We start from the raw sequence: 19,394 nt of genomic DNA on the forward strand, positions 1-19,394 counted from the left end.
ACTATCTTGTAAAGATGTTTTAGTGTCTTTTTACCGTGAAAATATTTATCAAACATGACTCAGCTCCACAAATTGCATTTGAAATATATTTACATGAACAACATCAGTGTTTCGAAGATTTTCCCGCTAGTTGGAGAAACACATCTGTACAGATTTTCAAAAGAAGGTTTATAATTTTGAAAAGGTTTTTATTTTATAACAAAAATGGTGACCACTTTTCCTATTTGTGCAGTATGGACAAATTTTGCAGTGTGTGTTTGTCCTTTTGTTCTTTGTCTTTTTGTTTTTAATCTTAAAGGGCATCTATCAAGAGATTTAAGCTACCCAAACAACAAATGGAATGAAATAGGAACAGGCTTCCTTGTTACAAACACATTTATTTTACTGATACCGCACCCATGCCATCAGTCCCTGTACTCAGAGGACTGTGACAGGTCAGTCAATCTGACTGACCGGTCACCACAGGAGCTCAGAGTTGCTAATGGCTAAGCTCCTACTGTAAAAGCCAAGAACAGTGCCTTAGCCACCCATGGCTGTTTAACCCCCTAAATTCTGCAATCAAGAGGGACATTTTGGAAGCAGGGATCAGAAGAGTTCTACTTCTACCTTCTGTTTGGTTCCACTGGGACATCATCGCAAGGGCCTGATCATTGTCATGATGACTCCCAGGTCTTCAAGCTACAGACAGCTTCATAGATTATGATCAGAGCATGGTCTAAGAAGTTTCTGGACAGATATGATTCATTGCAATTATTGAGCATTGCAATTCTGTGATCAATATGAAAAAGTTGAAAGTTCCCCCCAAAAAATTATAAACTTAAAAAAGAAAAAAATAATACTAATAAACACACACTTTTGTTTAAAAAAAAGTACGTTTGATATCACCACATCCGGAACAACCAGATCTATAAAATTGTCACACTAATTAACCCCTTTAGTGAATGCCATAAGAGAAAGTGAAAAACATCGCAAACTATGGTTTTTCATCATACTGCTGGAATAAAACGGGAATAAAAAGATGAATGTAAATAAAAATGATATTGCATAAATTTTATCTGGTCCCACACAAAACAATCTGCCATACAACTACATCAATGAAAAAATTAAAGAGTTCTAGCTCTCAGAATGCAGCAATGCAAAAATAAAATAAAAATAAATAAAATAAAATAGTTTATACTGCGCAAAAAAGGCAAAATAAAAGAAAAAAATGACATAAACGTGGCATAAATGTAAATCTTACAGACCTAAAGAATAAAACTGCCTTGTCATATTTATCACATGAGAAATGGCTGAAAAAAGCCCCCCCAAAACATAATTTCCTTACTTGCTGTTTTTTGTTCATTCTGCTTCCCAAAAATCTGAATAGAAATCAATCAAAAAATGTTATGTGCCCGAAAATTGTACAAATAAAATGGTTATCTCATCCCACAAAAAACAAGCTCTCACATGAGTGTACATAGAAATATAGGAAAATATAGCTCTCAAAATATGTTGATTCAAAAACTAGTTTTTGCAAAAAAAAAAGCATCTTTTAGTGTGCGACTGCAGCCAAACATAAAAATAATATAAATCTGGTATCGCTCTAATCACACCAATCCGAAGAATAAAGTCATCTAATCACTTATGCCACACGAGGAACAGCGTAGAAAATAAATAAAACCAATTCTTCACTTGCTGTTGATTTTGTTAATTATGCTTCCCTAAAGATCACAGTAAGACTTGGCTTATATTTGTCTTGCTCTCTACGCTAAGCACATACACCATGTAAATTTCTGAAATATGTGATTCAGATGGAACCCCCAGCACAATATTCTCTATAATAAAGCAAATGGAGGCACTAAGGATGCCGTCTAGCCTATGGTCCGGCAAGGTCCGTCTTTTTAGCTGTGCATAAAAGTGTGGTCGGACACAGTTTTGTGCACTTCTGTAAAGAAGGACACCACTAAAATGAGGCCAGATGGAGTACAGAGTTTTTCTTCTGCCTCATTATAGTGAATGCATCTCTTTCATCTGAATCATGTCACTCAGATAGTTAGATGGAAAGCCCGATGTAAGTGTTCACGGCACAGAACAGGTTAAATGTTATCCAAAATGTTATGTAAAATGTTCTCAACTAAAGCTTCAATGCAATACACTAAAAAAGCATGTCCCCACTTAGGTCCTTCATCAATAGAAATATAGGGGGCTTCCACATTACTGGTAGTACAAAGGCTTTGGAAAAGCGGAATGATTTCTCACCCCCCCCAATAAAAATCTAGCAAATTCGGCACTCCAAAATCCTAACCCCCTCTTACTTCTGAGCCCCAGTGGAATTGATGTGAATTTCTTGTTGATTACTTGCAGATTGTCATGCGTTTTTTGATGTGCATATTTGCAGTACTCAATGTATAGTCAATGGGTGCAGAAATGCTGCGTTTCCGCACAAAGAATTGACATGCTGCGGAAAATAAACAGCTGAGAATCAGCGTAGATTTTTCCACAGCATGTGCACAGCAATTCTCAAATTCCCATTGACCATCATTGGTACTGTACTACACTGATGCTATTCCGCACGTCCAAAAATGCTGTGGAAATGCATTAAAATCTGCAATGTTTGCACATATCCTAACTCTCTGGATTAAGGGAATAAAAGTTTGAAAGCGGTGACATTTTCAAAATTGTCAACAAATTTCCAATATTTTCCCAAATAAATGCAAGATTTAATCTGTCTATATTTAGTTTTATAGTTTCTTACTTTAGTAAATCTGCTAAGCCACTGTTCAAAGCATGAAAAATACCTCAAAAAATATTTCCTTACCTGATGGAGCAAAAACCCACCGGTAACATATTGATATGTTTACATTTTTCATTAATAAAGAACAGTATATTATTTTCAGTTAATACATTAAAACATTTAAAAAGGCAACACAGTAATATAATTTTATATTATGGTTTGTATTTATAGAAAGAAACCATACCGTCACATTAAAATGAAAGATGTACATACCTGTAAAATTGCTCTATATTTTCTTTTGTGATGTTCTTTACAATGTCGTTAATAATGTGAACTTCACTTGATGAGTCAGGTTCATTTGGTAAAAAGCAATTACTTAAAGTTGGACATCTTTTTGAAAAATATCCTATTAAAAATCCAATAAGAAATGTAAACATAAATATAAAAATAGTTTTAGCAATTGTGCAAAAGTGCAAAGAGGTCTTTGGTTTTGATTCTGTGTAATGAGAAAAGTATTCTGGTTCTTCCTCTAATCTTTGAAAACGTCCCTTGGGAGAAAAGGATAGTTGATTTGAGGCAATTGTATGCGACAAATTTGCATTGATGTTTTTCTCATGGCAGTGAAGAAAACCATCAGATTGAAACTGCTCGGCTCCAAGTTCTTCTAACTCTGTCTCCATGTCCCATTCTAGTTCCAAGGCAGAAGTAGGAATGTCATCATTCTCCATGTAATGCAGGTCTGGCAGAGTTCTCACATTCCTTTCCAGTTTCTGGTATGATGAATCATTTCCTGCAAAATTAACCATGCAAAACTAATATTAAATTATATTTTTATTGATTAAAAATTTATAAGAAGCCAAAAAAATGTAAAAGTATTAAAAAGTAGAGATGGGTAAACTTATTCAAGCAGAATTGATTTCTACTTGAATTCTACAAAAACCTGTATTTTGGAGAACACAGGGATTTTTTTTGTAATTCACTTGGTATGAACTTGTCACAATGGGATTCAGACATTTTGGGGTATTTTTTTTTCATTTTTTTAACATAGATGCATGCTATTTTTGTACTTTTGCTTAAAAAAAGATGAACGGAGAAGAGTATACTTTTTTATTTTATTACTTGTTGATGGTTCTTTATTGTTTAGAAAAATGCTGGCCAACAAATCTGAGGAGTGAGTTACAAGTTTAAAAAGAAAAAAAATCAGCATTTCAAGATTCTCAATAGTTCTACTACTGCAGTGGGTGTTCAAGTGTCTCACAACATCTGTGAGAAACTTGTTGAGAACAACTAGCTTTAAAAAAAAAAATATGAATATTCAATGGGTTAGCCAGGAAACATTTGCAAAAAAAACTATTCATCTAATTTGTGACCAGTCTATATGAATCTTCTAGGTTTCCTTCCTCCGGTCTTCTATTTAACCATACATATGAGCTGATTTAGATTTAGATTTTCTTTATGTACATAACATAAAACAGAAAAGAAAAAATCACCCAACACTAAGTAAAATATAATGTGCTATGGAAAAACAAATGGTGGCTTTATTTTAAAACTAAATCCGAACAAATATTTTTTTTTAACACCAAGGTGAACAATTGTAAAAACTGTAATAATGATTTAAGATCTAAATGAAACTTGCAGAATTGGGTGATGTTCCTTTATAATACTCAATCACTGTTAAGTATCAAAACTACTTACTCATCACAGTCACATTTGATGCAAAAATCTTTTAGGAGAAAACTGAAAAATCAGCTAAGAAGGACTTCAACAATCTTTGAAAGCCACAAATCAGCATCGAGTGTTGATACATTGTACCTTATGTAGATAACACAGCAGGCTAGACCTTAAAGCAGAAAAACACTTCTGCCTGACTGCACTGACCTGCATAATACCATATTTCCATTCACTATTTTCTAGAGATTTAATCAAAGTATTTCCACTGGTCTAAGTATGCTGCACTTCATGAAATGACACAGTTTAACATGTTGAGATTTGGAAGATGTTATGGACATAGACTGTAAGCTTGCGAGCAGGGCCCTCTTTCCTCTTGGTATTTGTTATAATCTACTGTATGTGATTATTGTTATGCTGTAATGTCTATTGTCTGTACAAATCCCCTCTGAAATGTAAAGTGCTGCGGAATATGTCAGCGCTATAAAAATAAAATTTATTATTATTATTATTATTATTATTATGGACAATGTAGGCATTTCCTTTGAATATAAAGAGGTACTTCTTTATTCATAACAACTGAGAGAAATATAGAAAAAGGAATGCCCAATAGCAAAGATAAAACTGTGTTCTCTGGTACAGAAGAGCATGGTGCTATGTTGGTGTCCCAATATTCAAAACTTTTATGGAAAGATTCTCATCACCTTTTTATGGACAGTGGAGATATCTACATGCATCACCATATTTCAGTAGATGTAAGTTTTCTACATGCATGCCAGCCTGAAGAGAGATTAGGGGTCACGAGATCTAAAGTGCCCCTACAAGTCAATAGGTCGATGAAAATACGGTATTTTTCAGACTATAAAACGCACTTTTTTCCAAAAAAGATTTTGGGGGAAACGGGGGGGTGTCATAGTCAGAATATACATTACTTACACTTAGCGTGGTAGCAGCAGGAGTCGGGTGATTCTTCTGTGGTCCTGGTCCGACGCTGCAAGGCGATGTCGGGACGGCTGGTGCGGCGGTGCTTGTGGTGCCGGGGTCTCTATCGACATTTTCAGAAAGCCCGTAGATGCCGCACATCTGTTGCCTCGATGCTGTGGCCTCCGGGAAATTGGCCACCAGAGGCAGCGCATGTACAGATTGAGATTGAGGCCAGATTGAGGCCACAGCATCAAGGCAATTGAAGTATGGGGGGCTCCCGACTTTCAGGAAATGTCGCTGGAGCCTCCAGCATCACGGCACCATTATTGCCCTGCATCGCTGGACATCAGAAAATGTCGCCAGAGCCCCCCACATCACTAAGCACCACCAAACCTGTCATATCAGGCTGAGATGGGAGCAAGATCATCGCCCTGCAGCGTCGGACCAATGGAAGAATTGCCCGCCACCAGTGCTGCAGATCCCTCCCCCGGTAAGCTGAATTCAGGACTGTAAGATGGACCCCTTTTGATGCATTAATTTTTTTTCCCCCATTTTCCTTCTGAAAATTTGGGGTGCGTCTTATAGTTCGAAAAATACGGTATATCACTAACAGCACATATTGCCATCCATGTGCGATCTTTCAGCTCTCTATTTTTAACAAAGCAATAAGTAAAAGAAACTTTGCAACTTATTTACTTTTTACATGCAAAAAAAATCAGTGATTAAACATTAAAAGAAGAATCTTTAACACTGACAAAATACTGATGAAAAATGGATATAAAAAAACTATTAGAAATCAGATTTCTGTAATGTAAAATAATATTCACTAACATCAATATGAAGCCTATCTTGAGAAGTATTGCCAATTTGAAACCCCAAGCATGTCAATTTAACCTGCAGACGTCAGTTTGTGGTTAAACCAAACATTGGATAAAATACTTTCTGATCAGAACAGACATAATCCACTAGTAGTCCAAAGGGGGTCCTTCTGTAAAGTATCTCCTGACGGGTTTCTTCTTAGTGTTTAATCAGGGGAGTCAATGATAGTAACTGTGATTCCATGCGCCACTCATTACTACGTCACAGATAATCTGTGGCCCCAGAAATTATATATGCTTAAATATGGAAAGACCCCCCATTTGGACTACTGGTGGGTTATGTATTTTCCTATCACAAAGTACAATAGACATACACTTAATATTGAGAAAAAGTGAGAATGTTCCTTTTCTTAAGAATATTTAATATGATATTGGCAGAAATTTATCCTCCTTTACTGTGACCGTCATACTGAATATTTAAGCTATTCATGTACTGCTGGTTTTTGTTTTACCACCACTAACACTATATGAAAGTTACATTTTTTTCTCTCTCTAAACTATACAGATATTTGATGCTGGGACATTGCTAATAGAGTTGAGCGAATATGCTCTGATTCAGTTTCTGAAGATGAATTTGCTATATTTGTGCCATATTGGTTCCCTATTCAAGCCAAATTTATGTTTGATGATCAGTTCCAAACATTCGGCCATTTCTACTCCAATTCACTCTTATGACGTTCGGCTGTGATCTGCGAATACTGCAAAAACAATATTTGCTGCCGATTGTTGTCGGAACTGAATTTTGAAACATTTGCTCAACTGTAATTGCTATGCAGCTTATTTTTAACTGATGGTTACTGAGTAGTAAGTAGCATTGAGTCTGCATATTTGTGGATTTTTATGTGACCTCAACAGACTTGAATTGTTTGCTACAATAATACACCAAATAACCAGCCGGCAAAATGAGTGTTCATATTTGCTTATTACTCTTTAGACAATACCATGATGAACCAATGCTGGGGCTACCTGTTTCTGGTAATTAAAAGAAAATATTGGTATATTTCATCCAGATGTCTATTGAGCCGTCAATATTGCCCTTAATGATTCCTAGATGTATAGTTGGCTTGCTGTTTATATAGTTGGGATAATACACGGACTATTGTGGGACTCTTTTTTGAAAAATCGGGCTTATAATTAATACATTGCTATCAAAAAATTCTTGTTGTAGGAATTTCACGAGAACTTTTTTAGAATTATTCATTAAAAGTTTTATTTTAATGCCATTGTTTTACTATTTCTTACTTTTATTGTAATCTGCTTACATGTCTGTGGGTTTTTGTTTTTGGGAGTGCCCTGAATGTACTGTGGCTTTATATTTGGATTTTTGTGTCATTTCAGTTATGTCTGGCGGGCTTACTGGAAGTAAAGTTACAGAGAGAAAATGAAGTTTTAGTCCCCCCTGCAGTGATTTGGGTGGTACGCGGAGCTGAAACAGTCATCACTGGACATGCATTTAGAATGGTTTTCAACATATGGCTGTCAGTCTTGCTTCATGGGGTGTGATTACAGTGTTCTCAGGTGTAGTGAAAGAGGACTGTAAAGGCTCCCTGCCATACCTCAATGTTTGGAAGCAAGGAGATGTAGCAAGAAAAAAAAACCTTTACTTTCTCTCCCTAGCTGCTCTTCTGGTAAGCTAAACATGATTTAAATATTAATTACCGTATTTTCCGGCGTATAAGGTGACTTTTTAACCCCTGAAAATCTGCTTAAAAGTCGGGGGTCGTCTTATACGTCGGATGTCATCTTATATGCAGAGTGCATATGGGTGGAGTGGTCTCGATGAACAAGGGAGGGTGTAAGTGGTGTTATCATCCCCCTTTTACCTCATTGGTGGCAGCAGTGTGGCAGAAAAGTTGGGGGGTTGTCTTATACACCCGGTCGTCTTATACGCCGGAAAATACGGTACCTGCAGATTACCTCTCTGCAGTAGAGTTTTTGGAAGTGATGGTTTTAAGATAAATATTGACTACATCCTTAAGAGGTATGCAATAGAGAGAGCATTCTCATTGTGCTTTTCTTATTGACCATTTACTATTTTTTGCAGAACATATTTTAAATGACTATTCCATATAATGAATCATGATACAATAATGCATCACGCTGCTATTGAAATGTTCTTGTATTGTTTTATCAGATGCTTCACATTTACTGACGTATTTATGTAGGAGGCCTCTGTTGATAGATTAGATAATCAGCCCTTTGTGTCACTGCCTTATGGCTTGTCGTCAGCTGTACATGAAATAAATTCTATTAATTATATGTCATATATGGTACAGACAGGGTATGAAGGAAAAAGAAAAAAGTGACTTTCTGCAGTGTAAAACTACACTACCTCATTATACAAAATAGTGTATTTGTAATTAGTCACCAGTCAAAACTACACATTGGGCTGCACTATATAAAAAGTTATGCCAATATAAAATATTTAGGGAAAGATTTATGAAGACTGGCATTTTATATACCAAACTTAATCCAAACTTTGCTGGAATAAAGCATCTTTAATGACTACTTCTTAAAAATGTCAAATAAGACAAACAAAACCCCATTTTTACTTTTGTTATGTATTCAGGTTTACGGTTTATTCTCCTTTTGTACTGAACAACAGAAGCTACAGAAATAGCAAAGAATGTTATGTAAACCTGCACTTTCGTGTGTCTTTTGTGAAAAAGTCAAAGTATGCACATCAGGATTAACACTAAATCAAGGCATTAAATGACTTGTATCCTGAATTTTTAGCAGTTTTGCCTCTTGCACTAGAAGCCTCAGCCTTTCTTCCTTGTGTTTTTCTGATTTGATTCTCCATTGCTCCTTCCTCTACTCTCTCTATACTGGTTCTTCTTAGTCAACAGGTGTAATACTATCCCACATTGCAAAAAGGAGTGTAGACCCAAGTGAATGATTTATGTAGGAAGACAATAATTTTTAATAAAGTGGGGAAACAGACAATTTTCTTTATTATGATATACCACACTATTTCTTATCTTCACTTCTACTGTTCATTTATGAAAGCAAAAGAGTAGTTACTATTATAGACCTTAAGAACAGAGATGGGTGGACACCTGGATGTTCAGGTCCGGCAGGTTCAGCCAAACATTTACAAAAAGTTTAGGTTTGTGTACCGGAACAGTACCCGGACCGTATGACAGCGTGGCAAACATGGCTTCCAATCGGTGGTGACATCATCCCTGCTGGTCAGAGAGCCGTGGTTCCCATGCTATCAAAAAACAGCGAGAGTACTCAGCTGTGATTGGAGGTATAAAGCTTACCTCAGGTCACTGGTGTCAGCTGATGGGATTACTGATCCCATCATCTGACACCTGCTGCCATTAATTACAGTGAGAGCAAGAGTGACGGATGGGAGTATTCATTAGCCGATCCTACACTGTAAATAAATACATTTTTAAAAAACGGCGTGGACTCTTCTTGTATTTTTGCTAACCAGCCAGACAAATCTCAGAGTTGGGGGCTGCAACCCTGTGCTGTCAGCTTCAGCAAGATTACTTATCAAGAAGAGAGTGGTCCCCAAACAGTTTTTTTAATTATTTAAATAATTTAAAAATACGGCAAGGGGTCCCCCCTTTTTGACAACCAGCCTTGCTAAAGCTGACAGATGGGTGCTGGTATTCTCAAGCTGGTAAGAGGCCATGAGTATTGGCCCCCCAGCCTAAAATAAAGCAGCCTGCAGCTGCCCAGAAAAGGCACATCTATTAGATGCCCCAATTCTGCTGCTAGCTGAGATCTCACTGAGGTCACCGCAGTTCATCCTGGCTGGGAACGGAGCCTCAGTGACTGGATGTTACCTCAATAATGTCACCACCAGTCTCTGAGGCTGCGCTCACAGCAGCTCATTCATCAATGATTCTCAGCCTGGACAGTCACATCTTGGTACCGTCAAGGTTGATAACCGTTTATCCCCCAGACATGGATTACAGTGTGGGACAGAATGACATACAGGTATGGTATATTGTTGCTTTTTTATTTTAGTTTTATTACAGGAGATCGAGTGCTTTGGTGAAATTAGGTGAGGTCGTAATTATCACTTAATTAAGATTATTAAAGGAGTCTGAGTCATTCTTTCAAATAAAGGACTTTATTCTGGCTGTGTCTTTATTTACCATACCACTATAGGATTAGTAATGGCTAGGGGTCTTATTGATGCCTTTCCATTACTAACCTCGGGTTTTGGTTTGATGTCACCTGACAATACAAAGATGACATCAACCTCCCCAACTATCACCCCACTTGCCACCCCTACAGGGCAAGTGGGTAGAGGTAGGTAAAGCGACAGAATTGGTGCATATAATAGATGTGAATTTCTTGGACAGCTGCGGACTGCTATTTTTAGGCTGGGGAGCAAATATCCATGGCCCCTTAGCAGCCTGGGAATAGCAGCCCCAGCTGTCAGCTTTAGCAAGGCTGGTTTTCAAAAATGGTGGCGACCCCATGCCTTTTTAAATTATTTATTTAAATAACTTAAAAAACAGGGTGGGGACCCTTCTATTCTTGATAACTAGCCTTGCTGAAGCTGACAGCTGAGGGTTGCAGCCCCCAGCTGTGAGTTTTGTCGGGAAGGTTAGCAAACATACAGGGGAACCCACGTCGTTTTTCTTTTTAATCATTAATTTACAGCGCAGGAGTGGTAAGGAATCATCATCCCTCCTGATCTCTCTCTGTAATTAGTGGCAGCAGGTGTCAGATGATGGGATCAGTAGTCCCATCAGCTGACACCAGTAACCAGAGGTAAACTTTTCTTTCTCCGATCACAGCTGAGTGCTCATGTGGTCTTTTGACAGTGTGGGAACCATGGCTCTCTGACAAGCAGGGATGATTTCACTGCTTATCGGAAGCGGTATTTGCTGCGTTGTCATGCACATGACAGCCGTGATACAAATACCCAGTGTTCGGGCAGCCAAACCCTAAGAGTAAAACAGACTTCCTGGTGAAGTCCGTGGTCAGTGTCTGTGCCCGAACAGTACTGTAGGTGCTCGGTACGGACACCGAACTTTACTGTTCGGGTTCACCCATCTTTATTACAGATAGCACCTTATTCCTTTTCATACCTTTAATCACAACTGTGGAGGCTGTCAATATCATCAGTTTCAAGTCATGCCATGCATGCTGTTGGAAATTACATCACAGCTTTAATTAATTTTACTGTGCGTAGATTATCACATCAATTATCATGCCACCTCGATTTACCACAACTCTATTATGATGAATCAAATGTGTCAACAATGTTTTAAGAAAATAACAGTATCTAATGCAAATAAAGCTTATTATTCTGTCACGATCATCAAGAAAACCATTGACAAAGACATTTTTTTTTATGAAAAGCCTACTAATCTGACATGTAATAATTAATTTAATAAAAGTGTTTTTACAGGACTTATGTAAATACCCATTCTTATATCAGTGTTCCCTAGCTGCAGTCCTTAAGAGCCACCAACAGACCATGTTTTCAAGATTTCCTTAATATTGCACAGGTAATGGAATTATTGTCTGTGCAGGTGAGCAGCTATCACCCGATGCAATGCTAAGGAAGTCCTGAAAACATGACCTTTTGGTAGCGCTTGAGGGCTGGAATTGGGGAATACTGCTTTATATAATTAATAAATATCAGAATGCTTTGGGTCCCAAAAATTAGCAACCCATGGATTAGCTCTTTGAGGGCCTCACTTTGCTTGGATGTACACAACATACAGAGTGGGAACAGCATGGCTTTGTATATTTTGCAGTGGCTGCATTTGGGTTCCACAACTCAGCTCCCATGTACATAAAAAAGAGCTGAGCTACAGTACCTGGTACTAAACAATAAACAATGTACAAAACCTTGCTAGCCAGTCATTCTACACTACATACATCTGATCTTAATAACAATTGCAAACAATAAATCGGTAAAGTGCTGGGTTTTACCCTCCAACCATTCTGATATTGGTGGCTATCCATAAAATACATTTTTTTGCTACTTATTCTTAGATCAGCATAATGTAGGGTGAGATACCCTGATTCTAGTATTCTGTCTATTGCCAGACTGCTTAGTGTAGTTATAACAGTGATTTTTGCAAAAAATAAAAAAAAACAATTAGCTGGCAGTCCAACCATGCTCCATCACAGATTAGACAAGCAGAAAGCTGACACAGTGTGCACAGAAAGCTGTCAATCAATCATGTCAGTGGGGATACACAGAGCTCAGCATTTACAGAACTGGTAAGGCTGGCTTCACATGTCCTGATATACAGGAGATATCAGTGTCTGTGTGTGTGTACTACATGTGGCACACATGAGGCAACCGTGTGCCACCCGTGTGCCGCATCAGGACTGCACGGACGGCCGCCAGGGAAGAAGCTCTACTGTAAGCCACTGTCCCCCGGCGGCTGGTGCTGAAGCCGACTGTCATCCATTCTCCCCTGCTGTGCCACGATGAGCATGAGCAGAGGAGGATGAATGAATGAATGAATGAAAAACTGACCTGCTGTGACATCTGGACCAGCGGAGAATGCAAATAATGAGGTCACTGTGTCAGAGCTTGATCTGCCGTGATCTCATCAGTTGCATTCTTCCATGGTCCAGAGGTCACAGCAGGTCAGTTTTTCATTCATTTATTTATTCCCCTCTGCTCGTCGGCAGAGCAGGGGAGAATGGATAAAAGCCTCGTTCAGCACCTGCCACCGGGGACAGCGGTTTACAGTAGCACTACTTCCGGAAAAAAGGAGATTGATGGCACTCCAGGAATAAATATATTTTATTGTGGCAAATTAAGCCATATTAAATCAAGTTGCCTGACGCGTTTCGAGTGCCTGGTGTGCACTCAGTCATAGGATACACAAAACTGGTACAGCCACAATTATATACACATAAATTAACCAATGAAAAAACACACGATCATGAAAAACACATGTGCAATAGACAAAGTGAGAATGCACCTGAAAGGCAATTTAATGGGTTAAATCGCATGTAGAACAGATCAATGGATGTATAGCAGTTCATTCATGAACAAAAATAAATTAAATCGCATGTATAACAACTCAATAAAAATACAATGAATCATTTTTAAAGTTCATACCCAGGGGGAATCTGATATTGAGTTTCAGAGTCCAAAAAAAAAAAAAAAAAAATTCTCGCATGAAAAGCATTTTCTTGTTTGACACCTCCATGTGCAGGATTTAACACTTTTTTAGAAGCAAAAAGTCTGCAAAATGTAAAAAATGCAAAACTGCCATGGTGAAAGTTCACAAATGTTTGACAATACCAGAGTATCAAGCATTTTTGCCCGAAACATAAGAGATTAAGGGGGAAAAAAACACACACAATCATGGAAAATACATGTGCAAAAACAAAAAGTGAAAAAGCATCTGAGAGACAAATTAATAGGTTAAAACACATATAAAACAGATCAATGGATGTTTAATGGTTTATTCATGAGCAAAAATAAGTTTGATCACATATATAACCACTTAATAAATATAAAATAAGTCATTTTTGGAGTTCATACCTAGGGGGAATCTGGTATTGAGTTTCAGAATCCAAAAAGCTTCCCGCATGAAAAGCATTTTTTGTTTGTCACCTCCACATGCAGGATTTAACACTTTTTCAAAAGCAAAAAATCTAAAAAATGCAGAATTTACATGGTGAAAGTTCACAAAATGTTTGACAGCACCAGAGTAACAAGCATTTTTGCCAGAAATATTAGAAAGGTGCGCAGCAATTTTTTTTTGAGTTTTCTAGAAATACATCCTATATATTGAACATTACATATGTTACAAAAAATACAATAGATGACACTTTGGGAATTGCAATTAAATAAATGAAGCAATCTTTTGAACAAATCCAGGACCTGAGAAAGAAAAAATGTCTTTAGTTTTATCATGGGCAAAGCTGCAAACATTACAGTGGCTATCTGCACATTTGTGGAAACCTTCCACAGATAACCATGAATTTTTGCATGAACGCTCTTGGAATAAACTAGGAGAAAGCACATTGCTGAGACTGGAGCCCCTTTTAGCTACATAACGGCATCCTTGACTAATAATGGAGCTAAATTTGTCATCTTGGTTAAGAACAGGGAGATATTTCTGAATAATTGTTTTAATTGCATTGAATTCAGGACTATAAGGTGTGGAGAACGTAATTGCAGAGCTAGAAGAGCCTGTTTTTTTTAGAAAAAAATCTGGGTTTTTCATATACCTGATTGAAAGCATGTTTGATTGCAAGTTCATTGTAGTCTCTGTTCAGAAGGCACTGAGAGACGATGCGGCTTTCATTAAGGAAAGAATTATAATCAGAACATAGACGTCTGGTTCTATTGAACTCCCCATAGGGGATTGCTTTAATGGTGTGTCTGTCATGTGAGGAAGAAGAGAGAAACAATGTATTACCTGAAACTTTTTTTCGAAAAACAGAAGTATGAATTTTTTGATCCTGAATATTGCCCGATAGCCAAATATCAAGAAAAGACAGCTCGTTACCAATGCTACTGACAGTAAATGATAAATTCAAATTATTGGTATTCAAAAAAACATGAAAAGAATCTAGAATTTTTTGTGGACCTTTCCAAATAAAGATCAAATCGTCCACATATCTACCGAACCAATGGATATGTGGAGAACAATTATTAATATCAGAAAAAAAAATGTTTTCTTCCCACCATGCCATGTATAGTATCGCCAGAGAAGGGGAGAATTTTAAGCCCATCAGGGCACCAAGTATTTGAAAAAAAACTTACTATTAAGCAAAAAAAATTATGTTTGAGCAAATACGTAAGTGCATCGATCAAAAAGGATTTAAGTTCCACAGAGTAATTACTGAAAAAATTTAAATGATGGTTGATAGCTTGTACAGCAAGGTTGTGGGGGATAGAAGAGTAAAGGTTGACAACGTCGCATGTGAAAAAACAAAAAAAAATTTTCCACTGTATGCTATCAAACGCCATTAATACAGAAGTGGAATCTTTCAGATAACCAGTGATTCTTGACAATAAAGTTTGCACATGGCTGTCCACCCAAGAATTTTCATTGAGGAAACCTATGCTTGAGATAATGGGTCTTATCGGAGGTTGAAATACCTCTTTGTGTGTTTTGGGTAAGCCATAGAAAATTGGCAAAATGGGATGTTCAGGTAACAGCCATCTGCCAACCTTTGTGTCGACAACACCAGACGATATACCTTGCTGGATTAAAAAGACAATTTAGTTTTAGAATTGGAGGTAGGGTCAGCAGATAGTGGAAGATATGTGTTACTATCATTTAGAACCAAATTCGCACAATGCATATAGAGATCCGTGTCCAAAATCACAGTGCAACCCCCTTTGTCTGATTGGCGAATCACCATATTGAGGTTATTTTGCAAATCAGAAATGGCACTGGCTTGTTGAACAGTCAAATTGTGTTCAAAGTGCGATTGATTAGATTTTTTATCAAGATGTTTTAGTCTTTTTCAACTAGAGGTTGAAATAAATCTAGAAAGGGTGCACGTGATTAGAGAGGGTAATATGAAGCATTTTGGGGACAAAAAGAAATGTCAGAATCCTGGACAGCACCGGAGTTGAAGCGTGGATCCTGCAAATAAGACAAAATGGATACTGTTTTGAGGTCATCAAACAAAAAAGATGGAGGTACATCAGACGAATTCTGTGAAACTGCAAAATTTTTTTCCACCTGGGTAGAGTCCTGCGGAAAAAAATGTCTTTTTACGGTTAGAAGCCGGGTAAATCTGCTAGTGTCTTTGATGGTCTGAAACAGATCAAATTTCTTGGACGGTACAAAGTTCAATCCTTTGGAGAGAACATCTAGATGATCCCTGGAAAGCACAATGGGACTGAGCACTAATACGTTGGAGCAGGCATTATCTACTTCATTTGCTTGTTCCGTGTAGGATAGCGTTTCCAAGTGTAAGGCTCCCTTTCTTTTTCTTTGCCCACCCCTCCTGCACCTCCTGCGTTTTTTGAAGGAGTGTAAACAGTTTTGCCATTATCAAAATGTCGTGGTTCAATGTCACACACGGATGAATCAGTGTCCTTACCAGAGCTACAGAAATCCGAGTATGAAAAGGTAACTGATCGATTATGACAGAGGTCACAGAAACAATCAAAAGGTGAATTTTTCAGGATAGACTTCCTAGGTGTCACCGACTTTTTCCAGTCATACACCTTATTGTTTTTGTAGTCATGAGTGTCTCTTGCTAGCTTGGATTTTTTTGTTTCAAAATATTTTTTTCCAAGGTCTCAATAGTGTCATTGATTTTCTTCATGCGGTTATCAAAATCAGACCATGTAGCAAGACGATTCAGTTCACTGGTTACAGCATCGATTTATTTTTTTAAATCAGATAAACGTGACTCATGTAGCACTACTTCCCCGGCAGCCATCCGTGCACACGGAGGACAGCGTGCACTGTTCTCCATGTGCATATGCGTGGCATGTTTTGTGGCATGTGTGTCCAGGTGAAAACGGACACGCCTGTGTGTTTTGCACACAGACACACGGTCTGTGAAAACACGCTGACATGTGCATAGACACATTAATTTGGATCTACGTATGTCAGTGTCTCCGATACATGAGAAAACTGTCTCCACATGTTCCGAAGACAGTGACGTGTGAAACCATCCTAAATCTGCATTTTTTTTTTACAAAACTACCATTCTGCCATCAGATGGGGTAGTAAAAACTGGTAACTGTTTACTTTAGAATAACAAAATAGTTTCTTGTGTGATTTTTTTCCACTAGTATTCATGCCTCTATTATATACTGAAGGTCTCTGTTATAAAGTATCAAGCAGAATGTACACTACACTGCATCATAATTTTGATTAGTCCTGTGCATTCTTTTTTTGTCAGAAGGTGCCTGATTGCAAGTGCTCAAAATGATGTAGGACGATTGCTAAAATATCTTCTGTTCTCCTACTTACAGCAGCCTAGATCTTTACTCCCTTCCTGGGACATAAAAGCTTCTTACAGCTCCTGCTCACAGACTAAAGCCCCCGTTACACACTGCGATATCGCTAGCAATATCGCTGTAAAGTCACCGATTTTGTGACGTTGCAGCGATATTGCTAGCGATATCGCTGCATGTGATACTTACCTCCGACCGGCTCCCCCGCTGGTTATCGCTGATCGCGCAAGAAGCTCCTGGACCATTCCTTGTCGGCCACTTCCTGCGGTGCTTCCTGCTGTGACGACGAGCGTCGCGTGGACGCGGGCGGGAGGACGCAGGATCGCCGCGTCTGACAGGTAAGTAGCGATCCCCATCCCCAGCGATGTCGCTGGTGAGATCTGCCTATGTGGCAGCTCACTAGCGACCACCTAGCGATGCACCAGCGATCCTGACTGCGTCATATCGCTAGTCGGGATCGCTGGTGCATCGCTAGGTGTAACGGTACCCTAATATACAGCCTCTCTGCTATTTTTTTGCTTCATCTTTAGCTTCTGCTTACAATTTGGCATTAACTATATGACAATAGTCTTTACATAATGTGATATGGCCACATAGTCCCATGTAATGAATGAGTAAGTCATCAAACATATTTAGTTTCCAGCTGTGCTGCTTGCAGACATTGGATTGACAATGCTTTTTATATGTTAAATAATACTTAAATGATGACGCTGTTAGGTTTCGCTCTAAAGCCTAAGACTTTTCTTGATCCTCGTCACGTGTGTTGCTCATGCAAAATTTCAAATCTATTTACACCAGAATTTGCTTTATTTTAATTTAATTATATAACATTAAGACAGTTAAAAATTTATTTAGAGGCATGTATCTTTTCCCTATTTTGCTCATATTTGCTTAGGCTAGTTTCACACTAGCTTTTTGGAGCGCAGCGACGGCCTGCGCACGGCCGCCGCCCCGCCCCCTGCTGCGCCCCGCCGGTAGCTCCGCCCATCGGCGCATGACACTGCATGCGCCCTGCGTCCCCTATCTTTATCACAGGGGGCGCAGGCCGTGCGCAGTATGCGTTTGGCGGCGCATGCGCCTTTTTGACGGTGCGCTGATGCAACCAAACTGCAGCAGGTTGCGTTTGGCGCAGGTCGGCGCACCGTCAAAAGGACGCATGCGCCGCCAAACGCATACTGCTTTAAATCACAGAGAAAAACAAGCGATCAAAGAAATCCAAACAACTAAAGATATATGAAACATATAAAAGTTTATTCAAAAAGAACAGGGAAACAGGGCAGGAAATGGAGTCATGAGTTGACCATGGCAGCGTGTTCTTTTTGAATAAACTTTTATATGTTTCATATATCTTTAGTTGTTTGGATTTCTTTGATCGCTTGTTTTTCTCTGTGATTTAATTCATTTTGTGATTATCCTTGTATAGATATCCTTTATCTTAATCCCACTTTTTCACATTTTTACTAAGAATTGGTATATTTATATTTATTTGAATGGGATTATTATCCTTACTATGGTTATGTACAAACGCATACTGCGCACGGCCTGCGCCCCCAGTGATAAAGATAGGGGACGCAGGGCGCATGCAGCGTCATACGCTGGTAGGCGGAGCTACCGGCGGAGGCACGGCAGGGGGCGGGGCTTAGCGGCGGCCATGCGCAGGCCGTCGCTGCGCTCCAAAACGCTAGTGTGAAACTAGCCTTAAAGGGAACCTGTCAGCAGGATTGTGCACAGTAGCCTACAAACACTGTCAGGTCGGCACCATGATATTGATTAAAATCATACCTTGGCTGATGAAATCCATCTTATGGTTGTTCTTAAACCCCTTAGTGATCGGAGCTTTTTTCGGTTTTGCTTTTTTGTCTTCCTCTCTCCTTCTTCCCAATGCCATATCTTTTTGTTTTTCCATCAACATGGCCATGTGAAGGGTTATTTTTTTGTGGGATGAGTTGTACTTTTGAACAACACCATTGGTTTTACCATGTAGGGTACTCAAAAACGGGAAAAAAATTCCAAGGGCGGTGAAATTGTCAAAAGAGTTCAATCCCACACTTGCTTTTTTGTCAGTCTTTTTGCTAGGTTTACTAAATGCTAAAAATGACCTGCTATTATGATTCTCCAGGTCATTACGAGTTCATAGACACCAAACATGTCTAGGTTCTCTTTTATCTAAGTGGTGAAAAAAAATTCCAAACTTTGCTTAAAAAAAATTGCGCCTTTTTCCGAGACCCGTAGCGTCTCTATTTTTCATGATTTCGGGTTGGGTGAGAGCTCATTTTTTGTGTGTCGAACTGACGTTTTTAACGATTCCTCTTTTGTGCAGATACGT

The 19,394-nt window shown here is 38.5% G+C and overlaps 1 protein-coding gene across 10 annotated transcripts in view; it reads right to left on the minus strand.

The window, feature by feature from the left end:
• Nucleotides 1-19,394, minus strand: part of NAALADL2 (N-acetylated alpha-linked acidic dipeptidase like 2) — a 1,451,400-nt gene that overhangs the window by 969,521 nt on the left and 462,485 nt on the right. For 9 of the 10 annotated variants that reach the window (XM_073578823.1, XM_073578821.1, XM_073578817.1 and 6 more), the window contains one exon: nt 2,987-3,503. In XM_073578823.1, the coding sequence (XP_073434924.1) occupies nt 2,987-3,441 (455 nt within the window). In that variant the 5' untranslated portion in view covers nt 3,442-3,503. Of the gene's footprint in view, nt 1-2,986; nt 3,504-14,367; nt 14,522-19,394 lie in introns of all 10 variants that reach the window. The other variant, XM_073578822.1, reaches the window with a different exon arrangement.

Source organism: Dendrobates tinctorius, unplaced genomic scaffold (assembly GCF_039654945.1).
Source record: "Dendrobates tinctorius isolate UK_male_01 unplaced genomic scaffold, ASM3965494v1 ptg000060l, whole genome shotgun sequence".
NCBI classification, from domain to species: Eukaryota; Metazoa; Chordata; class Amphibia; order Anura; family Dendrobatidae; genus Dendrobates; species Dendrobates tinctorius.